The 21,343-nt window shown below is 36.3% G+C and overlaps 1 protein-coding gene across 8 annotated transcripts in view; it reads right to left on the bottom strand.

Moving 5' to 3' along the window:
* Positions 1-21,343, bottom strand: part of LOC129938805 (F-actin-monooxygenase Mical) — a 230,362-nt gene that overhangs the window by 26,879 nt on the left and 182,140 nt on the right. For 4 of the 8 annotated variants that reach the window (XR_008780483.1, XM_056046579.1, XM_056046576.1 and 1 more), the window contains 3 exons: positions 10,848-11,006; positions 6,891-10,784; positions 6,602-6,634 (listed from right to left, as the gene is read on the bottom strand). Coding sequence is in view for 5 of the 8 variants with exons in the window: in XM_056046579.1 (XP_055902554.1) it covers positions 6,602-6,634; positions 6,891-10,784; positions 10,848-11,006 (4,086 nt within the window). In the remaining 3 variants the exon portion in view is untranslated. Of the gene's footprint in view, positions 1-6,601; positions 6,635-6,890; positions 10,785-10,847; positions 11,007-20,654; positions 20,954-21,343 lie in introns of those variants that run through there. The other 4 variants (XR_008780484.1, XR_008780485.1, XM_056046577.1 and 1 more) reach the window with 2 other exon arrangements.

The following is a 21,343-nucleotide window of genomic DNA, read 5'->3' as shown; positions in this document are numbered from 1 at the left end:
ACTCCAAACGGAAGCTCTAGCTCAATTATCTGAACATTTGCTTTGCCTGACAGCTAAACAGCTGTAAAAAATGTCAACAAACAAAATATTTGCTCTTTGGAGGGATGAAATAATAGAAATGTCATTCAAAGCAACCTCGAAGCAGAACCATCGTAACGCAGACGAAGCCGAAGCGTGTTTGTGATTCAGCCATTACTGCTTCGAAAATGAGGCTGATTATTACATTACGGTGAATGGATTGCGCTTCTGAACTGTAATTAATGATTTTCATGACCAAATTTGGAAGATATTGATTCGGACTAAGTTTATTTTTAAATAGTAGAAATTTTGTGAGACAAATTTTGTGAGCATATTGGTGAACGAAATTGGACAACGAGGGCTTGTGATTTAAAGTCTTTAAAAAAAGAATTATTGGCCACAAATGTGAGAAAAATAAATACATTAGGTGGCGCAACAGTCTGTTGAGAACGATTGCATAGTGACTTAGGTTAGGTTAGGTTAATGTGGCTGAGGATACAGAATCCACACACTTAGGCTAAAAGAAAAGGGTTATTGTGATACCACATGAATCTAGAGAATTACTTCTTACTAGTCGAACCATTTTGAGCTTTTTATAAAGCGATTAACAGAAAGGTCTCCCAGATGAACTCTGCGTCTTAGTGAAATAGCAGGGCAAGTGCAGAGAAGGTGATAGATTGTTTCCTCTTCTTCCTTGTCCATACAGGTCCTGCAAAAGTCATTTGAGGCTGCACCAAGTCGTATTGCGTGTCTGCCTATAAGACAGTGTCCCTTAAGGATACCTATAAGGGAGCTAATATGAAGTCTGCTTTGAGATAACAAGTCTTTAGAGCGCTTTAGGTGCAGTGAAGGCCATATGAGTTTTGTGGCTCCTCATGTTGGTAAATTGTGCCACCTAGAGCTCTTTATTTTAGAAGAAGTTTACATGCAGCTAACGGTATAACTCGTACTTTCAGGTGAAATAGGTATGACGGTTCCTTTTTTAGCGAGTTCAGCGGCTCCACAATTTCCTGTGATGTCTCTGTGGCCCGGCACCTAACAGAGGTTACTGTTAAATTGCTGCGCCATCTCCATAAGAGACGATCGACAATCGAGGGCTGTTTGAGATTTGGTTGAGACACACCGTCAAGAGATTAAATAGCAGCCTGACTGTCAGAGAAAATGGGGGTATCAGAAGTTGATACCACGTTATCTCTTAGCCAGGAGAGAACCTCTTTGATCGCTAAAATTTCCGCTTGGAAGACGCTCTAATGATTAGAGAGGCGGAATGAGATGCTTAGATTAAGCTTATCTGAGTACACAACACTACCAACTCCCTCATTTGTCCTGGATCCATCTGTATAAAAATGGATGCTTTTGTCATCCAGGAGTTTTTTGTCTTCCCATTCATCTCTGGATGGAATAGATACCTGGAAGTTTTTTCCAAATTGGGGTTTTGGAATAGTGTAGTCTATTTACTTTAGTATAGAACCGAAGAGGTTCAAAATGATGGAGTGCCCCACACTGTTGTTGGTCCATTGAGATGAGGCGTTGAGTCTTATAGCTGTACTCGTTGCCACTTGTTTGCTGAAGATGTCGATGGGTGTCAGAGGGAGGAGAGCGTCTAACGCTGCTGAGGGTGCGGTTCTCAATGCCCCGCTTATGCAGAGACATGCAGTGCGTTGGACTCTGCTGAGTTTGGCGGAGTATGTGACTTCCTCCAGTGCAGTGCACTATACTGCAACCCCGTACATAAGTATTGGTCGGATGACCGATGTGTATAGCCAATAGGTTATGCGAAGCTGACAACCCCATTTACTTAATATGGCTTTCTTGCAAAGGAAAAGAGCTATTGTAGCTTTCTTAACTCTTTCCCGAATATTAGGTTCCCAATTTAATTTTGTGTCTAATATCAGACCAAGATATTTGGCTTCATTGGTAAAAATTAGTGGTACTCCTTTTATTGAAGGAGGTACAATTACTGGAATCTTGTATTTCCGTGTAAAAAGGGCGAGGTCTGTTTTTTAATACTAAGTCAGTGATCAGCTCATCTAGTGAGCATATTAAGTGCGTTTTGGAGGAGGTCTCTCAGTGCATTAGGATGTTTTTCTGTGACCTTCCTTCTAAAGAAATATTAGCAGTTCGTTAACCACGATGTTCCACAGGAGAGGGGACAGTTCTTACCAGAGTTTGCAAAGCTGTTTCTACAGATTTCCCTTTGCAGTAAGCATGCTAAGATATCGATAGTCTATTATCAATGCTGTTACGTAGATGAATATCAATCAATTGTTTTCAGAGTCTTGAGAATGAATGATGGAGAGGGAAAACTACCTTTACTTCTCTCTATCGCTGATGTGTATAGACCAGGTCTAGACAACTTTTGAAGATCATCGCAATGATGGGCAAAGTTATATCGATGGTATGTTGTAGCTCAGCTGGTGTGATTTAATCTGGACCTGGAGATTTATAACGTTCGAAACTGTTCAGAGCCCATGTCAATTTTTCTTTTGTAACAAGACCTTGAGGAAACGTTAATACCCGACCCAGGACGGTTTGTTGTATTAACGGATTTGGAGCTATATCGGAAGTGGGTGTCTAATAGCAGATTTAGTGTAGCATAGTGACTTGCAAACTCAAACCATTCCTGTTTACGAGTAATGTTGTCAGGGCCGGAGGAGACCTACAGTTTTAAGTCGAATCTGAACGGCTTATTTAAGAAAGCACTTTTCAGGTCAAGAATCAATCTTGTAGGATTTTTCATTTCTCGCAAGAGGCAGTACCCTTAAACTACTTAAGATGGCATTCCGTTGATTTTTCTTGAAAACTACTCGTTTCTCTTTGTTTTCAAAATGAAACCTCTTATTGGAAGAACATGTATGTATGCCTTGTTTATGAACAAATAAGGTATGAATTACTTTTAATAACTACTTTTTTTGGGTAAATATATAATAGCTATAAAAAAAATATTAGGTTTTGACTCAAAAGCTAATTAATACTTGTAATAAATATAAAATATCTATTTTTTACTCAAAATAATGTATTTAGTACTTGATTAAAATAATTTCAAACCCAGCCACGTCCTTACGGTACAAATAAAATCTGTTTAGAATAACATTATAGGATGTTTTACATAACAGTTAAATTTAACAGGTTTTTAGGAGATTTTTGCTGTACAGATAATTTTCATTTTGTATAATATTCTCTGCTGATTTCTACAGCCAACAATTCTTAATAAAATCTTCATTACAACAAGTTGGCATTCGAATTTAATTATCTTGGGAACATTTTAAAAAAATGTATAACCTAATTTCAAGTTTTCATTCAGAAAATATTGTGTTTTGCAATGCCATTGACACAATTAGCAGCAATTAGATATTTAAAGGGGTAAGAGGTAATCAAAATATAGATTTTTGTTTTTATTTTCTTAAAGTTATATAATTCAGACTATTAATGAACATTAGAAGTGCATCTGACGAACATCTTTCGAGTTGTTTGACAGTTAATAAATTAAATTTTAATAAAACTAATTTGTTTTTTGTCCAAATTGTCTTAGATGAAAAAAATCTTTAGGTTGATGTTCGCCGACAGGAACTTCCGTTGGATCTGAATATACTATACTACACATAGTCTAAAAAGTCTCCGTACAGGAGATTCTTTTTGTTTTATAACGGCAGAACAAATATTAATGTCCAATAATACAGCTAAGGTGGGAATATTGTTGATGATGAAGAAGAATTTATATGAACAAAGGATACCGTTATGAATTTTATAATTCAAAACAACAACAAAAAAGTTTCCGCACAGATCTTATTACCATGTTATAATTGGCGTTGGAAGCTTCTTGATCCCTTTTTTATTTTGTTGGTAAGTTTTTGTATTCTAAATAATATTTCACTAAAAAACTTCCTTTTCACACAAGGGAATGAAAATGACAACTAAAAATAAACAAATTTCCTTGGCCACCAAACAAATCATAATTGACTTGAGAAATGAGGAAACATCTTTGGGTGACATTTCTGAAATACTCAAAAGACCACAGTCTTCAATCCAATATATATTTTATATTGGACAATTATAAAAAGAAACGAAAATAATCGCAAACCAACCAAGATCAAGACGTCCATTTTTTGAAGAAAGTTAAAAACTAGTGATGGAATTGATGTCTCACCCCAAACAATTAGATACCTTTTAATCAGAAATGGTTTTAATGGTAGAGTGTGCCGGAAGAAGCTATTTGAAAGGCTAATAAAAAAGCTAGGCTGGAGTATGCAGTTACAGACCTAGGGAAAGAAAATACGTTTTGGGTCCAGGTTATATTTATGGTGTGGGGGTGTATGGCATCTTCCAGACCTGGTTTTCATAGAAAATACAAAGGATAAATTTGAATACTTTAATATTCTTAAGAAAAACCTACATTCAAGTGCCCAAAAAATTGGGACTTTCCATCAAACTTTAGTTTTCAAAAGGACAATGATTCTAAACATACGACCAATGTGGTAAGGGAATGGTTGCTGTCCAATGTTAGTACGCAAGAAAAAAACACTATGCTCAGTCTCCAGATCTTAATTCTATTGAGCACCTGTGGGATCACCTTTAAAAAAGACTCGTCAGCATACAATCGCCAACAAGGATGACCTCAAAACGATCCTACTTCACAAATGGAACAGAATTTCTCCAGAAACGACCGGCAAGCTTGTCTTTTCGATGAGAAACAGATTGGAGGAATTTATCAAGAACAAAGGAAGCCCTACTAAACATTAAACTACTTTTTTCCTTAAATGAAGTGATTCTTGTTAAGTTTTTTTTTTAACGAAAAGTAATCCAAAATTAATGTACGGAGACTTATTTGTTCCTTATTTTTTTCTTTTTGTGCTGTGGATTTTTGTTATTATAAGTTTTAAAAATAAAATGCTGTATATTTTGTTGAAAAATTATTTGTTGATACAATTTCTTTGATTCCTGACACTTTACAAAAAGTTTTGATTTCTTAAGGGCCAATTATGGATCACAACTCAACTAAGTTGACAACTCAATTTGAAGACAACTACAAAAAAAAAATCGTATTATGGGAGACAACTTTTTTCGTAGAGTTGACCCAATAAATTGCCTACTTTTATGTTCTTGCTTTTGTCAAAGTCCGCTGTGTAAAGTTAAATAAGTTGGTATTTCAAAGTTTTGAATTCAGTGCAAAATTTTATAAAAAAGACAAAATAATACGAAATGGAGAGTTCTATTGATTTGTTTCTTGTAAATTCAGGAGAAGAAATTCCCCTCAATGTTGCGCTGATGAGAACAAATATTTGAGATCACTCCAATCCATTGGAACTTCCAAACAAAAAGTATAATTTGTAAACAAATTCTTTGATGAAAAGTGTTGATTTAATGTCTTCGTTTTGTTGCAGATTTATAAGTTATTTTAGACTCAACAAAGACGCATTTGTTTATGTGCTAAACGAAATCAAAGATTATTTGAAACAACCACTGCGTTCCTCCACAATCCCACCAATTCTCAAACTCTGCATGGCAGAAGGAAGTTATCAAAAATGCAGTGGTAATGATTTTAATTTAGGCCTTGCTCAGCTAACAGTTTCGGTAGTCTTAAAAGAAGTGCTAGACGTAGTAGAAGAACCTATCTGTTCACACTTTTATTTTGGGATATGCTGGATATTCTTAAGAGAAACATCTAATGACTCCATTTGCTGAAAGTGGGAGTCCAGAATCACGTTTCAATACGATACACGCACAAACAAGAAGCGTTATTGAAAGAACGATTGGCGTACATTCAGGTGCCTTCTATCTGCCCGAGGACTTCATTACAGTCCTGAAAGAGCTGCGAAATTTGTCAATGCAAGCTGTGCCTTAAATAACATAAGTCAACATTTTTAAGTACACACAAATGCACTACACAACCGGTAAATGTCAGTTGCTGAATTTTGACAACAATCAGAACTAAGAGACAAGAGCCCATTAAATTTGATATTTTATGAAAAATTTCAAAACATTCCAGCTGTGCGGAGACTTTTTGGACTATGTGTATAACTTTTAAAATTACTTATTTCGTTTATTTACATTTTCATGAAGTCATGTTAAAAGACATTATGCAATGAGGCCATATGGAAAAACATAATTGAATTTCTTACGCGTTCTTGTCTCTGACTACTTAAAGAAAGTTCAAAATAATAAAATTACAGGAAGAACGTATGAAGTATACGCACATATATATAAAATTAAATTAATAAGAAACACATTTTTTCTTAAATATAAGATAAAAACTAACCTCATGTAATAAATTTAATTAATAAAGAAAAATACATAAGCTTACACACATAATACTCCAATGTCGACAACTTATTTTTAATTAATATTCATAAAGAACTTCAAAAGCTCAACTACAACCCATTGATGTTTTTAAAAAATAGCAAAAGGAAAAGCATTTTAATGTTATTTCTATAAAAACTACTATAAAAGCGTTAAACTACATCAAATAAATCAAAACTACATTCAAAGTGACTAGTTTGCGAAAGTCTACATAAAACCAAGAAAAGATTAAAGGCAAAAATGAAGACATTTATATTCAAACGAGTAATTAAAATATTAATCTTACACCAAACCCGATATTCCTCACATCAAAGCACGACTGTGAAATGAAAAATGTCGAGAGAAAAATAAAACATTTAACATTATTTCACCTTATACCACCAAAATTGTTATTTATATCTTTTTTTTGTAGACAACATTAAAGACCAACGATAAGAATGTCAGTAGACAGATACAATTTAATAACGTAAAGACGATCGAAAATTACAAAATTAACAACTAAAGCGTTGATATGATAATAGTTACATCATTTAAATTATTATTAAACACGAAACAAAATTCATTAATAAACTTACCTTAGACTTCTCTTTAGATTTCGGTGAAATTCGGAAGCGACTGAACATGCCATCCCCTCCTCCACCGTTATTGTTGTTGTTAACAGTGGCGGCACTACTCTGGCTGGTACCTGATTTCTCTGTACCAGAGATTGGTCCAACATTGTCTTTATCTTTTTTATTGCCCTTTTGGAAGAAGCTCGAAAATGTCTGAATGATACTTTTACGTCGTTCGGGATCTTTTTGGCGACGATTCACCTTATTTATCGAAGACATATTATTTACCTGCGAGAGATTTGGATCGGATGTGAAATCAGCCACCAAATCACTTCGGACGGTTGTTGTGTTTGAATTTTCGTCGGGCTGCAATGTCATTAGTTGAGCGGTTGCTATATCATTTACACTTTTGGAGGAGATCATTTTGCGGTCACGTGCTCGCAATTCATCAGATTTCAATTGAGCAGCTTCGGCGGATGCTTCCTGCAGATCCAGGTGATAGCGTTTCCGGAGCAATTGTAACTTTTCCTCGGGACTCAGTCCCAGGTCTTGGTTCGACTTTAGGCGTGCCCGAGCTCGAGCTTCAGTGCGAAGTTTGTCTGCATTGGAAGCGGTTCCAATGGCATCATCCTTGCGACTAAGCCTTGTGGATGCCAGTGGCGATGCATAAACTGTGCTCAAAACCTGATTACGACTGCCGTTGGACTCGGATTTGAAAGGATAATTAACACCTCGACTGGAGTAGGTGAAAGATTGCGTTTTGCTCAACTTGCACATCTGGTCATCAATACTGTCGGGATCGAAGTTCTCACTGAAAGGTCGTTGTTTGGACGATCGTGGAGGGGCCTCTGAAAACATTTGAACCACTTCCTTTGCCTCCTTTGGGGAACTCTTGGTCTTTTGACCCGCTAGAGGATTGTTCTCCTTACAACTACTTCCACTGTGATCACCGCCAGACGAAGACGTCACGTGATAGGGGGACGTATTTGTGGACGTCATCTTTGGTGTTGGACTTAGACTGCTACCGGTAAGGTTGTTTCCAAACATGCTGCGGTTGCGACTGCGATTGAGTCGCTTTTCAGCATTAAGCTGCTTCTTGCACTGGAGTTTATCCATTACGAGGTCATGAATCAAATCCTTTTGCTTTGTTCGTTCTTTGGTTAGCTCTTCTAGCTTGCTCGAAAGTGTCGGTATGACAGGGACCTTATGTACATCTTGGGACACATTAGCTGCCACATTGATCGTCGATAGCACAATTTTCGGCTGCACTGTAGTAGTCGCCGCCGAGAAACCTTCAAATACACTCAAACCCTTGGCATTAGCCCCCTCTATCACAGAATTAGCTTCGCTCCCCTCACCCTTCGAGCTCTTTCGCCGATTTTGTTTCCGTACATCAATTGAATCGCGCGCATTACTTATCTGTGTAATCTTTTGCTGTAATTTGCGGACATACTCCTCATAGCTCATTTCTTCTGACTCTTTCCTCTTAGAATTAGAATTGCTGTGCGCTATCAAATCCTCATGCGATGACTTTCTTGTAGGACCCTTACTTGAAGAACTTGTGACAGGTGTCGCTGTTGTATTGCTACTGGGTGAAGTTGTTTTTCCAATTGGCTCTGAGCTACTTGCCGTCAATTGGAAATTCTCCTGAGTTTTTGGCGATGATGAGTCCATGGGACTTGTAACAACCGTCAGAGCTTCACTCTCCTCTGTGGTTGTGGTTATGGTTGCGGTGTTATTCGCTGTAGCACCATTTGAGTTGGTCAACATGCAAAGGCTGTCTTCATCGATGTCATTTGTGCTGTCTGTGAGTGATTGTGATAGACTTTGTGTAGTGTGGTGTGTTTGGGACGGAGAACTTTGTTTCGGCGGCGTCGTCGTCGTTGTTGTTGTTGCTATTTGTTGCGATTGCGACTTTTGTGACAACATTACAGTGCTGGGTAGTGTTGGACATTCGTTGACTGGTGTCTTGAGCTCATAATCAGTTGGTGGGCGATTTTGATTGTGACGATAGTTCCTAGGTGATCCACTGTAATCGACGTATCCCCGATTGCGAAGCAGAGCTGTATTGGTAGCGGAATAGGCTTCAGCACAGCTTCCTTCGGATCCAGTGTCCATGAATTCGATCTCCTCAATATCCAGATTCTTTAGTATTCCACAATGCTCTGGTTCTGGTTCGGGTTGTTGATCGGGCTCATGAGTAATCGAAAGAGACGATTGAAGAGGTGCCTTCTTTTTGGATTTCTTATTGCGCTTTATTGTTCCCTTGTTGGAATTCAGAACAAACTCAAGATCTATAAAGTTCTCTGATATCGCATCGTCAGCCGTCCAATCGGAGAGCTCCGTTTCAGTTAGGCCTTGATTAGTAACTTCCGCATCTGAATCTGAGCCTCGAGTGATCCCCTCGGCTGTGGGTGTCTTGTCGTTGTCAGAATCACCTTTGGCGTCCTGCATTTGTATACTGAGACTATCTGGTTTGACAACTCCACGAGAGTGATCTTCTGATTTCTCCAGGATGAGGGGAATATTTTTCAAAGTATCGATTTTATTCTCATTTTTTGTATCGAATTTTAGCTCTGGTTTTTGAGCAGGAGGAGAATCGTCTTTTCTTTTTTCTGTGACTGGTTCCTCAGGCGATGGCGATTGTGTGGGTACTTCAGGAATAATCATACCTGGAGGGATTTCCATGTTTTTGAGATCTTCTGGATCGCCAATGTACTTACCATCGATGATCATCAGACTGTCGATTTGCATGAGAGTTCCAGAGCTATCGTGCACCTCTAGACGCGGAACAATCTGACCAGTTTGCGTATCAGGACTAGTTGTGGAATCAAGAATGAAATGCTGAATGTCTTCCACACTTGACGACGATGAACTTGAAAGGCTATCAGATTCTTCGATGCATTTTTTAATAGCCCACGGAATATTTGGAACTTGAATGCTTGTCTCTTGGATGTCATATTCCGTTTTTTCTGGTGAATCTTTCTTCTCCGCCTCATGGTCCAACAGAGCTTTCATCTCGAGATTTACCTCCTCGATGTGTGTGATAATATCGGGGATAGCTTCCTTGACATCCTTTGACACATCGGGCTTTACAATTTCTTCTTCAATGACAGTTTTGTCACTTTTAACCGGCGAATCAAGGGTGAGATCAATTATTTTATTATCAGGCACTAGACTATTCTCTTTTGAGCTTCCATCTTCTGCATTAAACTGCAGATTCTTAATAAATTCCATGTTTGATTCAAGCATCTTCGAAGGTATCTCCACTTCGGTAAGGTCGATAATAGGAACTGATTTCTCTGGAGAAATTAAATCAATGGTCTCGATAATTGGAGACGGCTTGTTCTTGCTCAGTGACTCAACCAGAGTTGTGTTCACAGTCTCTGAGTATTCCATTCCTTTGTTGAGTTCATTCTTACTGTTAACAAAGACGTTCTCCTTTTCATCTATCGCAGTCTTCTTGATTGTTATTTCAATTTTCTTATCAACAACCGACTGATTCTCACTCGCCTTGGTGCGATCGAGGATAGGCTTCATGCCACCTGCATTAAGAAGTTTTTGGCATTCCGAAATATTCGAGTGGAAACTTCGAATTTTCGAATCCAGTATAGAAGTGGAACCAGATTTTTGAATTTTATTTCCATTGCCTTGTTCGCCGAGGAGATAACGTTTCTTGAGTTCCAGACTCTTCTTCGACGCTATACCTTCTGTGCTGGCAGTTTTATTGAGCAGATAATCACCGGGACGTGGATTTTGTAATGGCATTCGATTTGAGCTTAAAAGCGATGGATCAACTTGGACTAGAGGTTTGAATTGTGGTTCACGTTTCATTGGTTGTTCTTGTGTATGGGTCATACGATTGTGTATATGATATTTTGGATGACCTGTGCTGGGAGCAATTACTGTTTGTTTAATCTATAAAAATAAAACAAATATTATTAGACTTATTGGAGAGTGTTTTTTAATAAAAATGTTTACCTGAACTTTAGTGGGTTTTCGTAAATGTGTATCGTCGATGAAGATTTTTGGTGCTTCGCGAATTATTTCGTCATGATCAAATTCAGAATCGGTGGAAATTTCTGTGGCAGAATTAAGTTCAACATCGTCGGCTGATGACGACTCAGAATCACTTTGAACCTAGAAGAAGAACAAAATTATCAGATTACATATTTTTTAAAATTAATTTTTTGAACAAAATTAGTGCAAACAAAACTGACACTCAGCACCGCAGAAAGGACACTAGCACAACTGGGATTAAGCAATTGCTTAAGCAGACATCAGGTTAGGAAGATATAGTTCTGCTTAAATCGTGTATATTTCGAGTTTAAACAATCATTTTTTTTCGATTTTTAAATATTTTACTGTGGTTTTTCACAACAATTAAGGTTTAATTTGTTAACTGTGAAGCCGAGGTAACTTGTAAATGAGGACGATGAGTGTAGTCATTTCTTACCGCCGTTAAGAAGGAGTCGGGTTGACTGACGACTAGGTTATAAAATTGGGGATTGCATAGCAAAGTGGTCACTCGAAATTCCTTATATTAAGCCCACACTCCCCACAAGGGGATTTTGTTATTATGCTAAAGACACCGTGCGAACATTTTTGATTCCTTTAGGCGTGGGTTTTAGGATTGAATTGTTGAGAGGAAACATGAAAAAAGTTAAAATGGTTAAAAAGGAGTGAAACACGAGATATTCCAATGGTGGTCAAGCGATATAAATGAATCAATGTTATTGTCTCCAATCATTTTTAAAAACGCTGCTTTGAATAACACAGGTGAACACTATTTTGGTTTCTGGGTGCTGGATGATATTTTCTTGTCCTATTTATGAGCATCTAATAAAAAAAAATAACTTAAAGCTTCTTGTGATAGCCAAAAGTTTGATATTATGGATACAAATCCTTCTTAATTTATTCATGTTCCGAAAATTCATATCTGGCCATATTTTTTTCTATTTTGGGACAGTGAAAAATCCGGCTTGGGTCGGTCGAGAGAAAAGTTCTTCGTGTGATCTACGGTCCCGTATGCATCGAAGAGGAATGGAGGAGAAGATGGAAGGACGACCTGTACGGGCTGTACAGCAACGTAGACTTACCCAGAAGGGTAAAAGTCCAACGACTAAGATGGCTGGGTCACGTAGAGCGCATGGAAACCAATGCTCCGACCCGGAAAGTCTTTGAATCCACACCCACAGGACAGCGCAGTAGAGGAAGATAGCGGATCAGGTGGCGCGCACAAGTGGAAAGTGACCTCAACTAACTTGGAGCGCGAAACTGGAGACATCTAGCTAGGAACCGAGCTAGATGGAGAAAATTGTTGGGTGAGGCCCTAGTTCACACAGGACTGTAGTGCCACCTTATGTAAGTCAGTAAGAAAATTACGGCTTATACTTTGGCCTCGAGTACCTTCGGACAAAATTTTAGTAAATAAATTAAGGCTTCAGAATCTTGTCGAAGCACTTTAACGAACTATTTCATAAGGCCTAGTTTTATGTGTAATGGAGGCATCAATATATTCTTAGCTTTCACTATTGGGTCGCATTTGACATTTTGATTAAAAAATTCGAGATTCTTTTTGTGATTTGCCACAACGAACTACACGCCAAAGGTTTGCTGTCAGCTCATAGACTATAATAGCTGATACAAATCTTCAGGGCTTTATAGACTTAAAATAATAACATAGTGGGGGCTTAAATTTACGGGATAAATTATTAATGCGCAGTTCTGTTGCGTTTTAAACAATTCCCAATTCTATGTTTGGGTCATATTGAAATACTAAACCAGCTCATAAAAATGAACCATCGCGCGTCAATAAATCGCAAATTCTTTTTTTGTTGTATTTCTTTATTGTCCGGAGAAGGTTCTTGTGTTTGAAAAAACTAAGAAAGTTGAGCGGAACATTTTGATTTCGTGTCTAAAAAGTTTTCTTATTTGCGGATAAGAGCTCTATTGAGGAAAAATGTCTTCTAAAGCTCTTGTTAGAACTCATCTTTTAAGAAGATATCGTTTTATGCTATAAAATTTTATCCCGGAAAAGACGAAGAAAAAAATTGATTTATTGTACTGAAATTTCTGTTAAAGTTCCGAAATGGCTTGTTAAATTGAAAAATAAAAAGTTTTTAGTGCAAAACTTAGGGGATTCCGGAAAGACGTAGAAATGTTGCTTTTCATCACATGACGTTGGACGATAAGTGCTGGAACACAAAGCAAAAATCGGAGCCGCAGCCGGAGTCAAAATAGCTGTCACAGCTTTTCGTACGTTAACAGAAAGTACACACACAATGCGCCGTACAGCTTTTTGACGTTTGAAATTATAAAAATTAAAACAAACAACATCATACAAAACACTTGGCATATTCAACTGTTGGGCAATTGCTTTCCATTCCATTGCTTTGATTTTATTGTTTTTGTAGTGTCTGTTTTCCAAATTCCAAAGGACGTAAATTTCACTGACCGCTTGGATAATTTTTTTCCGATTCGTCCATTTTGAATTCTTTTATATAACTGTTTATTTGATTAAATTTAACTTTTTTTTATTTATTCAAACAACCGCAATAAAAAATATGAATTTAATGCACAAACCACGAAATCAAATTCGATGTGCCAAAAATGATAGACGTCAAAATGTCGTACGTCAAAGTTAAAAGTTGGTCAACTCTTTCGATTCCTGCTGCGGCTCCGATTCCAGCTCCGTCGCGTTGTATTTGTGCATCTACATTTGCGTACTTTTAATATTTTGACAGGTATTCCGGTTACGACTCCGGCTCCGTCACCATTGTATTCCAACAGTAAAAAGATGGAGAATTTGTTGTGAAGATTGGAAAATTTGTTATCATTATGGAATTCAATGTGATATGAGACCTTGACATGCGTGCATTTTGGTCGACGAAATTACTTTTCTTTTCCAGGAACACAAACCAAACTATACTTTTTTTTAAAATTAAGATGTCCTTAATTCGAATCTCGCATGTACATTTTTCTTTCAAATCAACTTTTTAAACTAAGCCCGAGTAATAGGCTTTTCACACCAAGTGTGTTTTGCCATACATTTTTGGTAAACCACAAGTTTTATTTAAAACCTCTCGAAAACTAGTTGCAATTTTTTTCTAAACATTCAGCGCTCAAATTAATGTAAACTAAACAGCTGATGGCTGCTTTCGCTTACTACCTGGTGAAAGATTTTCCGTTAAATTTTATTGTAACAGTTTTGTTTGTTGTTGATTCTATAATATATTTTCTAAACAATTAGCTTCTCCTTAGTGAATTGTTTGGACCGGTTGAAGTCAACTAATAGGGAATCTGCAGCCAAGCAAGCTTGTAGTTCTTGTTGGTTCATGTCGTGAGCCAATTAAACCCGTCACCAGAACTTCAGTTGAAACTCTTCTTCGAGACGAGCTAGTTTTACGTTAAAATCAATTTGAATTGGTTAGAATTCGTTTTATTTTCACAAATAATTTGAGAAGAACAAAACTTTTTACTCACAAATTTATTATTAATACAAAATTTGACAGCTGGTGTTAAACAAATTTAAATGTCAAATGAAAACATGTAAATGTTCGGTGTGAACGATTTTCGGGTTTTCGAAAATATTTTGCCAAAAACCCGGTTTTGGGTTTTGCGTGGAAAGGCTATAAGTTCATTAATGTAAAACTGCAGCAGTAATGCAAGATTTGCGTTCATAAATGTATGCAAATATACTGCATTACTGCAGTCGGTAACTCTGTTCAAAAAAGTAGTCTGACAGCTGAGTAGGTTAAAATAAATAAATATTTATTAAATTTTCGGCAAAAAATAAAATGTATTGTTATTGATAAGTTGAAATATAATACATATTTATACTTCAAAGGAATGAATTTGTTGCATTCAAAATATTTAAAATAAGACCTAATAAAACATTTTTATTCGATATTTAGAAAGAATTTTGTTAAGACATCTTTAATTACACTATATCAAAAAATTGCACGTAAAGCAATTGAAAATAAATGGGTTTTCCTTACATTATGGACTTCCTAACACAAATCTGAGCTTACTGACTTTATTTGATAAAATTATAATATTTAATAGGAAATGCAACAAAATGATCGAGCTTTGCCCCATAGTTTTTTTAACCGTTAGTAGAATTTTGCCAGGAACGTCAAAAAATTGCTCGTACATCAAACAAATGTTCGTACACTGCTCTCTTCTCTAACAAAATGGAAATAACGGTTCTTTTTGAAATGTAAATTGTGTACTGTAATGATATTGAGAGATCTAGACTCAGTTTGCCGTTGTGTATTGATCTTTTTAATTGTTTTTTTTTTTTTTTATTCTGCGAAGTTTATTTTAAAAATGTAGGTTTCTCATAAAAAAGTACCTCTTGAAGTAAGTAAACTGATTTTTAAACTAAGAAACGACGGAAAAAGTTATGCTGGGATATCGTCAACTATTGATAGACCACTGTCTACAGTTCAAAATGTATTTATTAAAAAATTATTTGAAAAATAAAATCTTTGAAGTGGCCCCAGTAAGATGTCCAAAAAAAAATACTAGACGCTCATATGGAACGAAAAAGAAAGAATGGTAAAGGTTGATCTCAAGTTAAGTGCTCCTAAAATAGCTGCTGATATTCAAGCAAATGATGGAATATCGCTCAACCCTCAAATTGTTCGGAACTTTTTGCATTCAAAGGGATATAGGTAATGGTCACATGGTACAAAAAAAACCCTATATTTCAAAAGCAAACGTTCAAAACGCTTGAACTATGCGAATGCGTTCGTTTCAAAACCACATGATTTTTGGATGAATGTGTTATTTCTTGACGAGAGCAAGTTTAATATCTTTGGGTCGGACGGTCGCAGATTTGTTTGGAGGAAACAAAACACAGCATTAGATGTGAAGAATTTGCAATTAACAGTGAAACATGGAGGCGGAAATGTTATAGTCTGGGGAGCTATGGGGTCCAATGGTGTGAGAAATTTAGTTTTTTATAGAAACAACAATGGATAAAATTAAATATTTACAAATTTTAAAAGAAAATTTGAAAATTTGGCCTTAAAGACGACTTTCTACTTGTGCAAGACGACGATCCTAAGCATTCATCAAGGATCATCTATAATGTTGAATTGCAAGTTGCCTCATTCTCCCCAATCCCCAGACCTGAATCCCATTAAGCATCTTTGGGATTATTAAGGAAGAAAGTTCTGAGAATCAAAAATAAGTGATAAAAACAAGAATGGAACAAAATTTCCGGAAGTCACTTCAAAACTAGTTCTCCCTATGAAGAATCGCCTTCAGGTAGTTATAAAAGCGAAAGGTTATCACACTCGCTACTAAAACTTACATACATTCATATACATATATAATTAAGTTTGTTACACTGTACGTTAAATTTGTTGACCTTTGATTTCCTATTTGCCTAATTTGTACGGATAATACTTCCCTTAGTATGCATTATTTAGACACAGTGTGAGCACTAGGAACGGGAGAGAGGGGTTAAAAGGAGATGTCTGTGCACATTGGTTTTGAATTCCTGAATATTTCAATTACTAGGAAAGACAGAGTGTGGTAAGGCATTCCACATTCGCATAGTACGGCTAAAGAACGAATCTCTGTACTTGACCTTGCATCCTTCTTGCATCGCCTTAGTAAACCCAAACATCTTGCGGCATTTTTAGCGACATCGCGTATGAGATCATTCCACAAAAGGTAGTTGGTGATACACATACCGAGAATATCGAGATGTTCAGTTTCCTCGATGCAAGTGCCATTTATGGATAATGGCAATGGGGGTATATTTCGCTTAAACGATACAAGACAGCATTGCGTTTTCGAAGCATTAAATTCCACGCGGTTTTTTAATCCCCATTGTACAATGCTGTTTAAGTCGGAATATAAAAAGCTAAGAGTATTATCGTCAGCGAAATAATGTATTGGATTAGATGTTGCAGACAGGAGATCATTAATTAAAATGAGAAAGAGTTTTGGAGATAAAACAGAGCCCTGGGGCACACCAGCATTTATTTTATGGTTTTCAGACTTAAATCCATCCAGTTTTAATTGTATTGAACGATCCGAATGGTAATTACTAGTCCAATGAAGCAGGGATTCATGAAAACCGAAGCACGTATTTTCGATAAGAGAGTCTGACAAATGCCGTTTTCCATCCATTCGGAACGATACCAGAGGAGAAGGACAAATGAAAAAGCTAACGCAATGGTTTTGTCAGCTTTGAAGAACACATCTTGAGAACAATAGCGGGGATACCATCCGGACCAGCAGATTTATGTGTGTTTAGATCTCTTAGGACTCTTGCCACAGTACGAGTGCGAAAAAAGATTGATCCCATAGAATCACTAACTCGCTCAAGTACAGGAGGAGTCATAACACTCACTGGCAGAGTAGAATTGGCGGCGAACTGCCTGGCAAAGAGATTTGCTTTCTTTAAAGAGATTACAAAAGGGGTGTCATTGACAACGAGCGTAGGAACCGAGGAAGAGGAAGAATTCCTTATATTTTTTATAAATGACCAAAAGTTTTTACTGCCTATGGGACATTGCAGTAATTTTTGGTCATGTAAAAATTTGATCCGTCGAATATGGGTGCTGCAGGCCTTCCTGCCTTGCTTGAACCTATCCCGGTTTTCCTCAAAGCCTGGATTGGCTTTAAAACAACGGAAACTTACCTTCTTGACCCTAATAACCTCTTTGTAGCTCGCATCGAACCAGGCGTTTTCCTTAGGTCTGATGCTTTTAACCCTATTCGGGATGAAAGTTCTCATTCCCAAGAGAATCAAACCTATGATCATATCAGCGCTGGCGTCAACGTCACTATCGAGGAAGCATAGTGACCAGTTAAAGATACTGAAATAATTATTGAGACCGTCCCAGTTGGCTTTCTCGTATTGCTAAACGGTTCTCTTAGGAGCTCTTTCTTTTACTGGAGAGTTCTTACACGAGAAATTTGCTGATATGACACAATGGTCAGATGTGCCTAGAGGAGATAGACCACTTATAGTGTACTTACTAGGGTCAGTGGTAAGAAACAAGTCAAGAGTGTTTTCTGCTCGACCTACCTAGTCCGATATTCGAGTTGGCTCGTTGACCAGCTGAGTTAGGTGGTTTAACTCAGCGAAGATCGCACTTGGGTTTCACTTAGTGCCAATACAGCTGGCCTGTTTAAAGCAGTATGGGAGTACACAGAAAGAAAATTCGGTCTAAGCCCACGAATATTACAATAATATACCCTGAAATTTCCAGCCATTGCAAATAAAAAAATAACAAAAACCAAAACAGACAAAGATCTTAAGAAAAATATTATATTGAATAACTGCCGCATTCTTAAAGTTGTTTTTCTATTCATAAATGCATTGTATGCATTTTTTGGGCATGGCTTGTGCAGCTAGTTGCATTTTTTAACTCACCCCCCTTAAAAATTGATAAAAACATTATAAAACTGTGGTTTTTAGGTTAAGTATAACCTCAAAATATATCTTAAGAATTTATTATTCATTCTTCATTTGACTTTCAAACCGTTTTGCCATTTTCAGTTGAAAGCCGTTTTACCATAAATGTTTCAGCATTTCTTTTATATTTTTGTAAGACACATGAAATCTAAGAACTTGTGAAGATGTTTCCTAATATTATTTAAAATAATATAAATATTTCAAGTGAATATTAAAGAAAAGGATTATAAAAAGAAGCTACTTCATAAATCTATCCAGTCTAAAAAAGGCTTAAAGACGTGTTTTTTTTTTGTTGGAATTTTAAAAAATTAACATTTCAAAAACCTGACGTTGTACATAATTTAATTTGGAGTCGCTTTTGAATAAAGGAATATTGCAATTTTATTGCTAGTAAAAAAACCTTGTCGACAAGGTGCTGCGATCAATCCCACAACTTGATAGATGGAATTACATGTTAACTGTGCGCAATTTAACAGGTATTATTTTTTGAGGGCAGTTTCGGAGGAGTGAAATTCCTTTTCTCCGAATTACTATCATTCGAACTTAACCCTATTTTTTTTGAATATTTTTAACTATTGTAAGTTTTAAATGTTAAGACTGTGAAAAGTTAGTTAGTTTTATTGACTTCAAAAGATACAAGAACAAAACATTATATTCTTAATTGTAATATTACGCAAGTTTTTATATGGTTTGGCCGAATATACGAAAAAAAGCAAATTAGAGACAATTCAATAAAATAAACTTTATAATTTTCAAACTTTAAAACCTTCAAAATTTTCTTCAACTATTCTGGTTCTATAGCGCAGAGCGTTCAATGAGTATTCATACAGAAGGTCCCAACCTAGTTCTCCATTCAAGATGTTGATCGTTTCTTCTAAACCAAGTATATCTATCCCAAAATAGCGCTTTCGGAAATCCTTGAGTATTGGAAAAACTCCCAGGAAATAAAAAACATCTTCGCGTTCTTTGCGATTGCATAAATCACACAATATTGGCAATTCTGGACGGTGAGGAATGTGGTTCAAATTCATGAGTTTACCTCTTACTTTAAATAACAAGCTGATTTTTTGTGTACTGTTTTTGGCCAAGAAGTAAGTGTTGTGTTTCAAGAAATCGTACATCATGTTGCCGACTTTTTTCAGCAAGTCATCAAAATTCAACTTAAGCACCTCGTTACTTTCATCTGCTGATATTGAAAAAGTAGTTGAGCATTCAAGTTCTAGTTTTTTCCACTCTTTAACACACGAAACTTCAGAACTGATGGCTTGTGTGAGTACTATTCGCGTAATTCTTTCGTAACCCATCTCCAAAACTCTTGACACGTAGTTTAAATGAAATTTAAGCGTGTCTAAAAAGAGGGGTCCTATTCCTGTTTTAAGATGTAAAGTATAGTTGGGCGTCGTCGTACTTGCAACTTGAAAGTACGGAGGAACTTTTCCACAGCTTCAAACCATCGATACTCCCATACTTGCGCTCCGTAAAAAAGTATTGCAATTACGGTAGCTCAAAATACTTTGTGTTTCGCTATGTGCGAAACGCTATTTCTTAGAAAGCAACATCTCCACACAGAACACATAGCACGCTTTGCTTTGACTGTGAAAATATTACGCCTTTAAACTTATTTTTGAAGTGTCAAATAGACAGGTTCAGACAACATAAGGGACTTCATTTGCAGTCAAATTTATTCTTTGATCGTAAATTTTGACCAAGGCAACTATAGTTAGTTTTTCAAGTGTCATGAATTTCAAGTTCAGAACTTTACTTTACAAACATCTACCTTCAGTTCATAGTACAAAAACTACCAAAAGCAATATTGTTTACAAAATATTCCTCAGGCAGCGCTAAAAGTCAATCATGATCTTTATTTTGTATTGTAAGGAAATATAGCTTTTTTTCTGAATTTACAAGTAAACATCAAATGAAGTTGTGCAGGAAACAAATAAATCGCAGAGTAATAAAGTTCAGCTTTCAGTTGAATGAAAAATTGTGATAAGCTGTCTTTTTGACATAATCCGAATTGACTTGATAGTTGAGAGCCTTTTCTTTTTCTTGACTAACTTGGAAGGCAATTTTTTGGGAGCTGGCCAATCAGATCCTAGAAACTTGCTTTACTTTCAAGTTCCTTATGTCGCCTGAACATGCCCATAGTAACGATTTCACGATTCACAATTGTGAACTGAGTTGAACTGTCAATGTGACTGATTTGTTTACAAACAAGTACATAATTATTTTTTCTGGTTTCGTTGATTCTTCTATTCAGGAAATTATTAATTATATGTCTCATCAATTTGTATTAATATTCTTAAGGACAATTTTTTGTTTTCGTTATTTATTTTGCGATTTAAGGTTATGAACAAAATTTTGACACATTAACAATTTCTTTTAACAACTGTCATACCTAAATGATTCTTACAATTTATAACAAAGACATTTGGAAGAGAGAGAGAGAGAGACCAATGTTTTTGGAATTCAAGCGGTTCAGTTCATCGTTCGTTTATATTTTGCGATGACAGTTGATTTATTTGAAAGATGAACCGCTGGAAGGCTATGGGATTAGTCTTGAATTCTTGATCAGCTGTAGCAAAACCGTCTTCGTTTTTTTACACACAAAACAGTCGAAAAACATTGTTTAACATATCGATTCCTTTGAAAAAAGTGAAAGTAAGAACAAGAATTAGTTAAACTGTCACTAATTTAAAAAAGTTGTGGGATTTTCCAGGGATAGAATAAATCAATTTATTTCTGACCCAGATCTGTCAAAATAGGTATTTCACCTGGTTTTGCATTCCATGGGGCAAAATAAATTGATTTCTTTTTTATTTAAGATATTTGCAGATCTGGATTTTTCAACAGACTTACCACTCTTTGCAATTACAAAAGAAATGTTAAGCTGGATATTTGACAGATATACCGCACTCGTTAACACGTAAACCAAGTTACACTAATACAATGCAAAAAAAAACAATGTTCCAATCGTGTTCCATTCGCCACGAAACAAAATTAATTTTTGACAGAAATCTGATTTTTCTCCCAT

This window comes from Eupeodes corollae, chromosome 1 (genome assembly GCF_945859685.1).
Source record: "Eupeodes corollae chromosome 1, idEupCoro1.1, whole genome shotgun sequence".
Classification (NCBI taxonomy): Eukaryota; Metazoa; Arthropoda; class Insecta; order Diptera; family Syrphidae; genus Eupeodes; species Eupeodes corollae.
The sequence above is the reverse complement of the archived record's forward strand: the minus strand, read 5'-3'. Positions and strand labels throughout refer to the sequence as shown.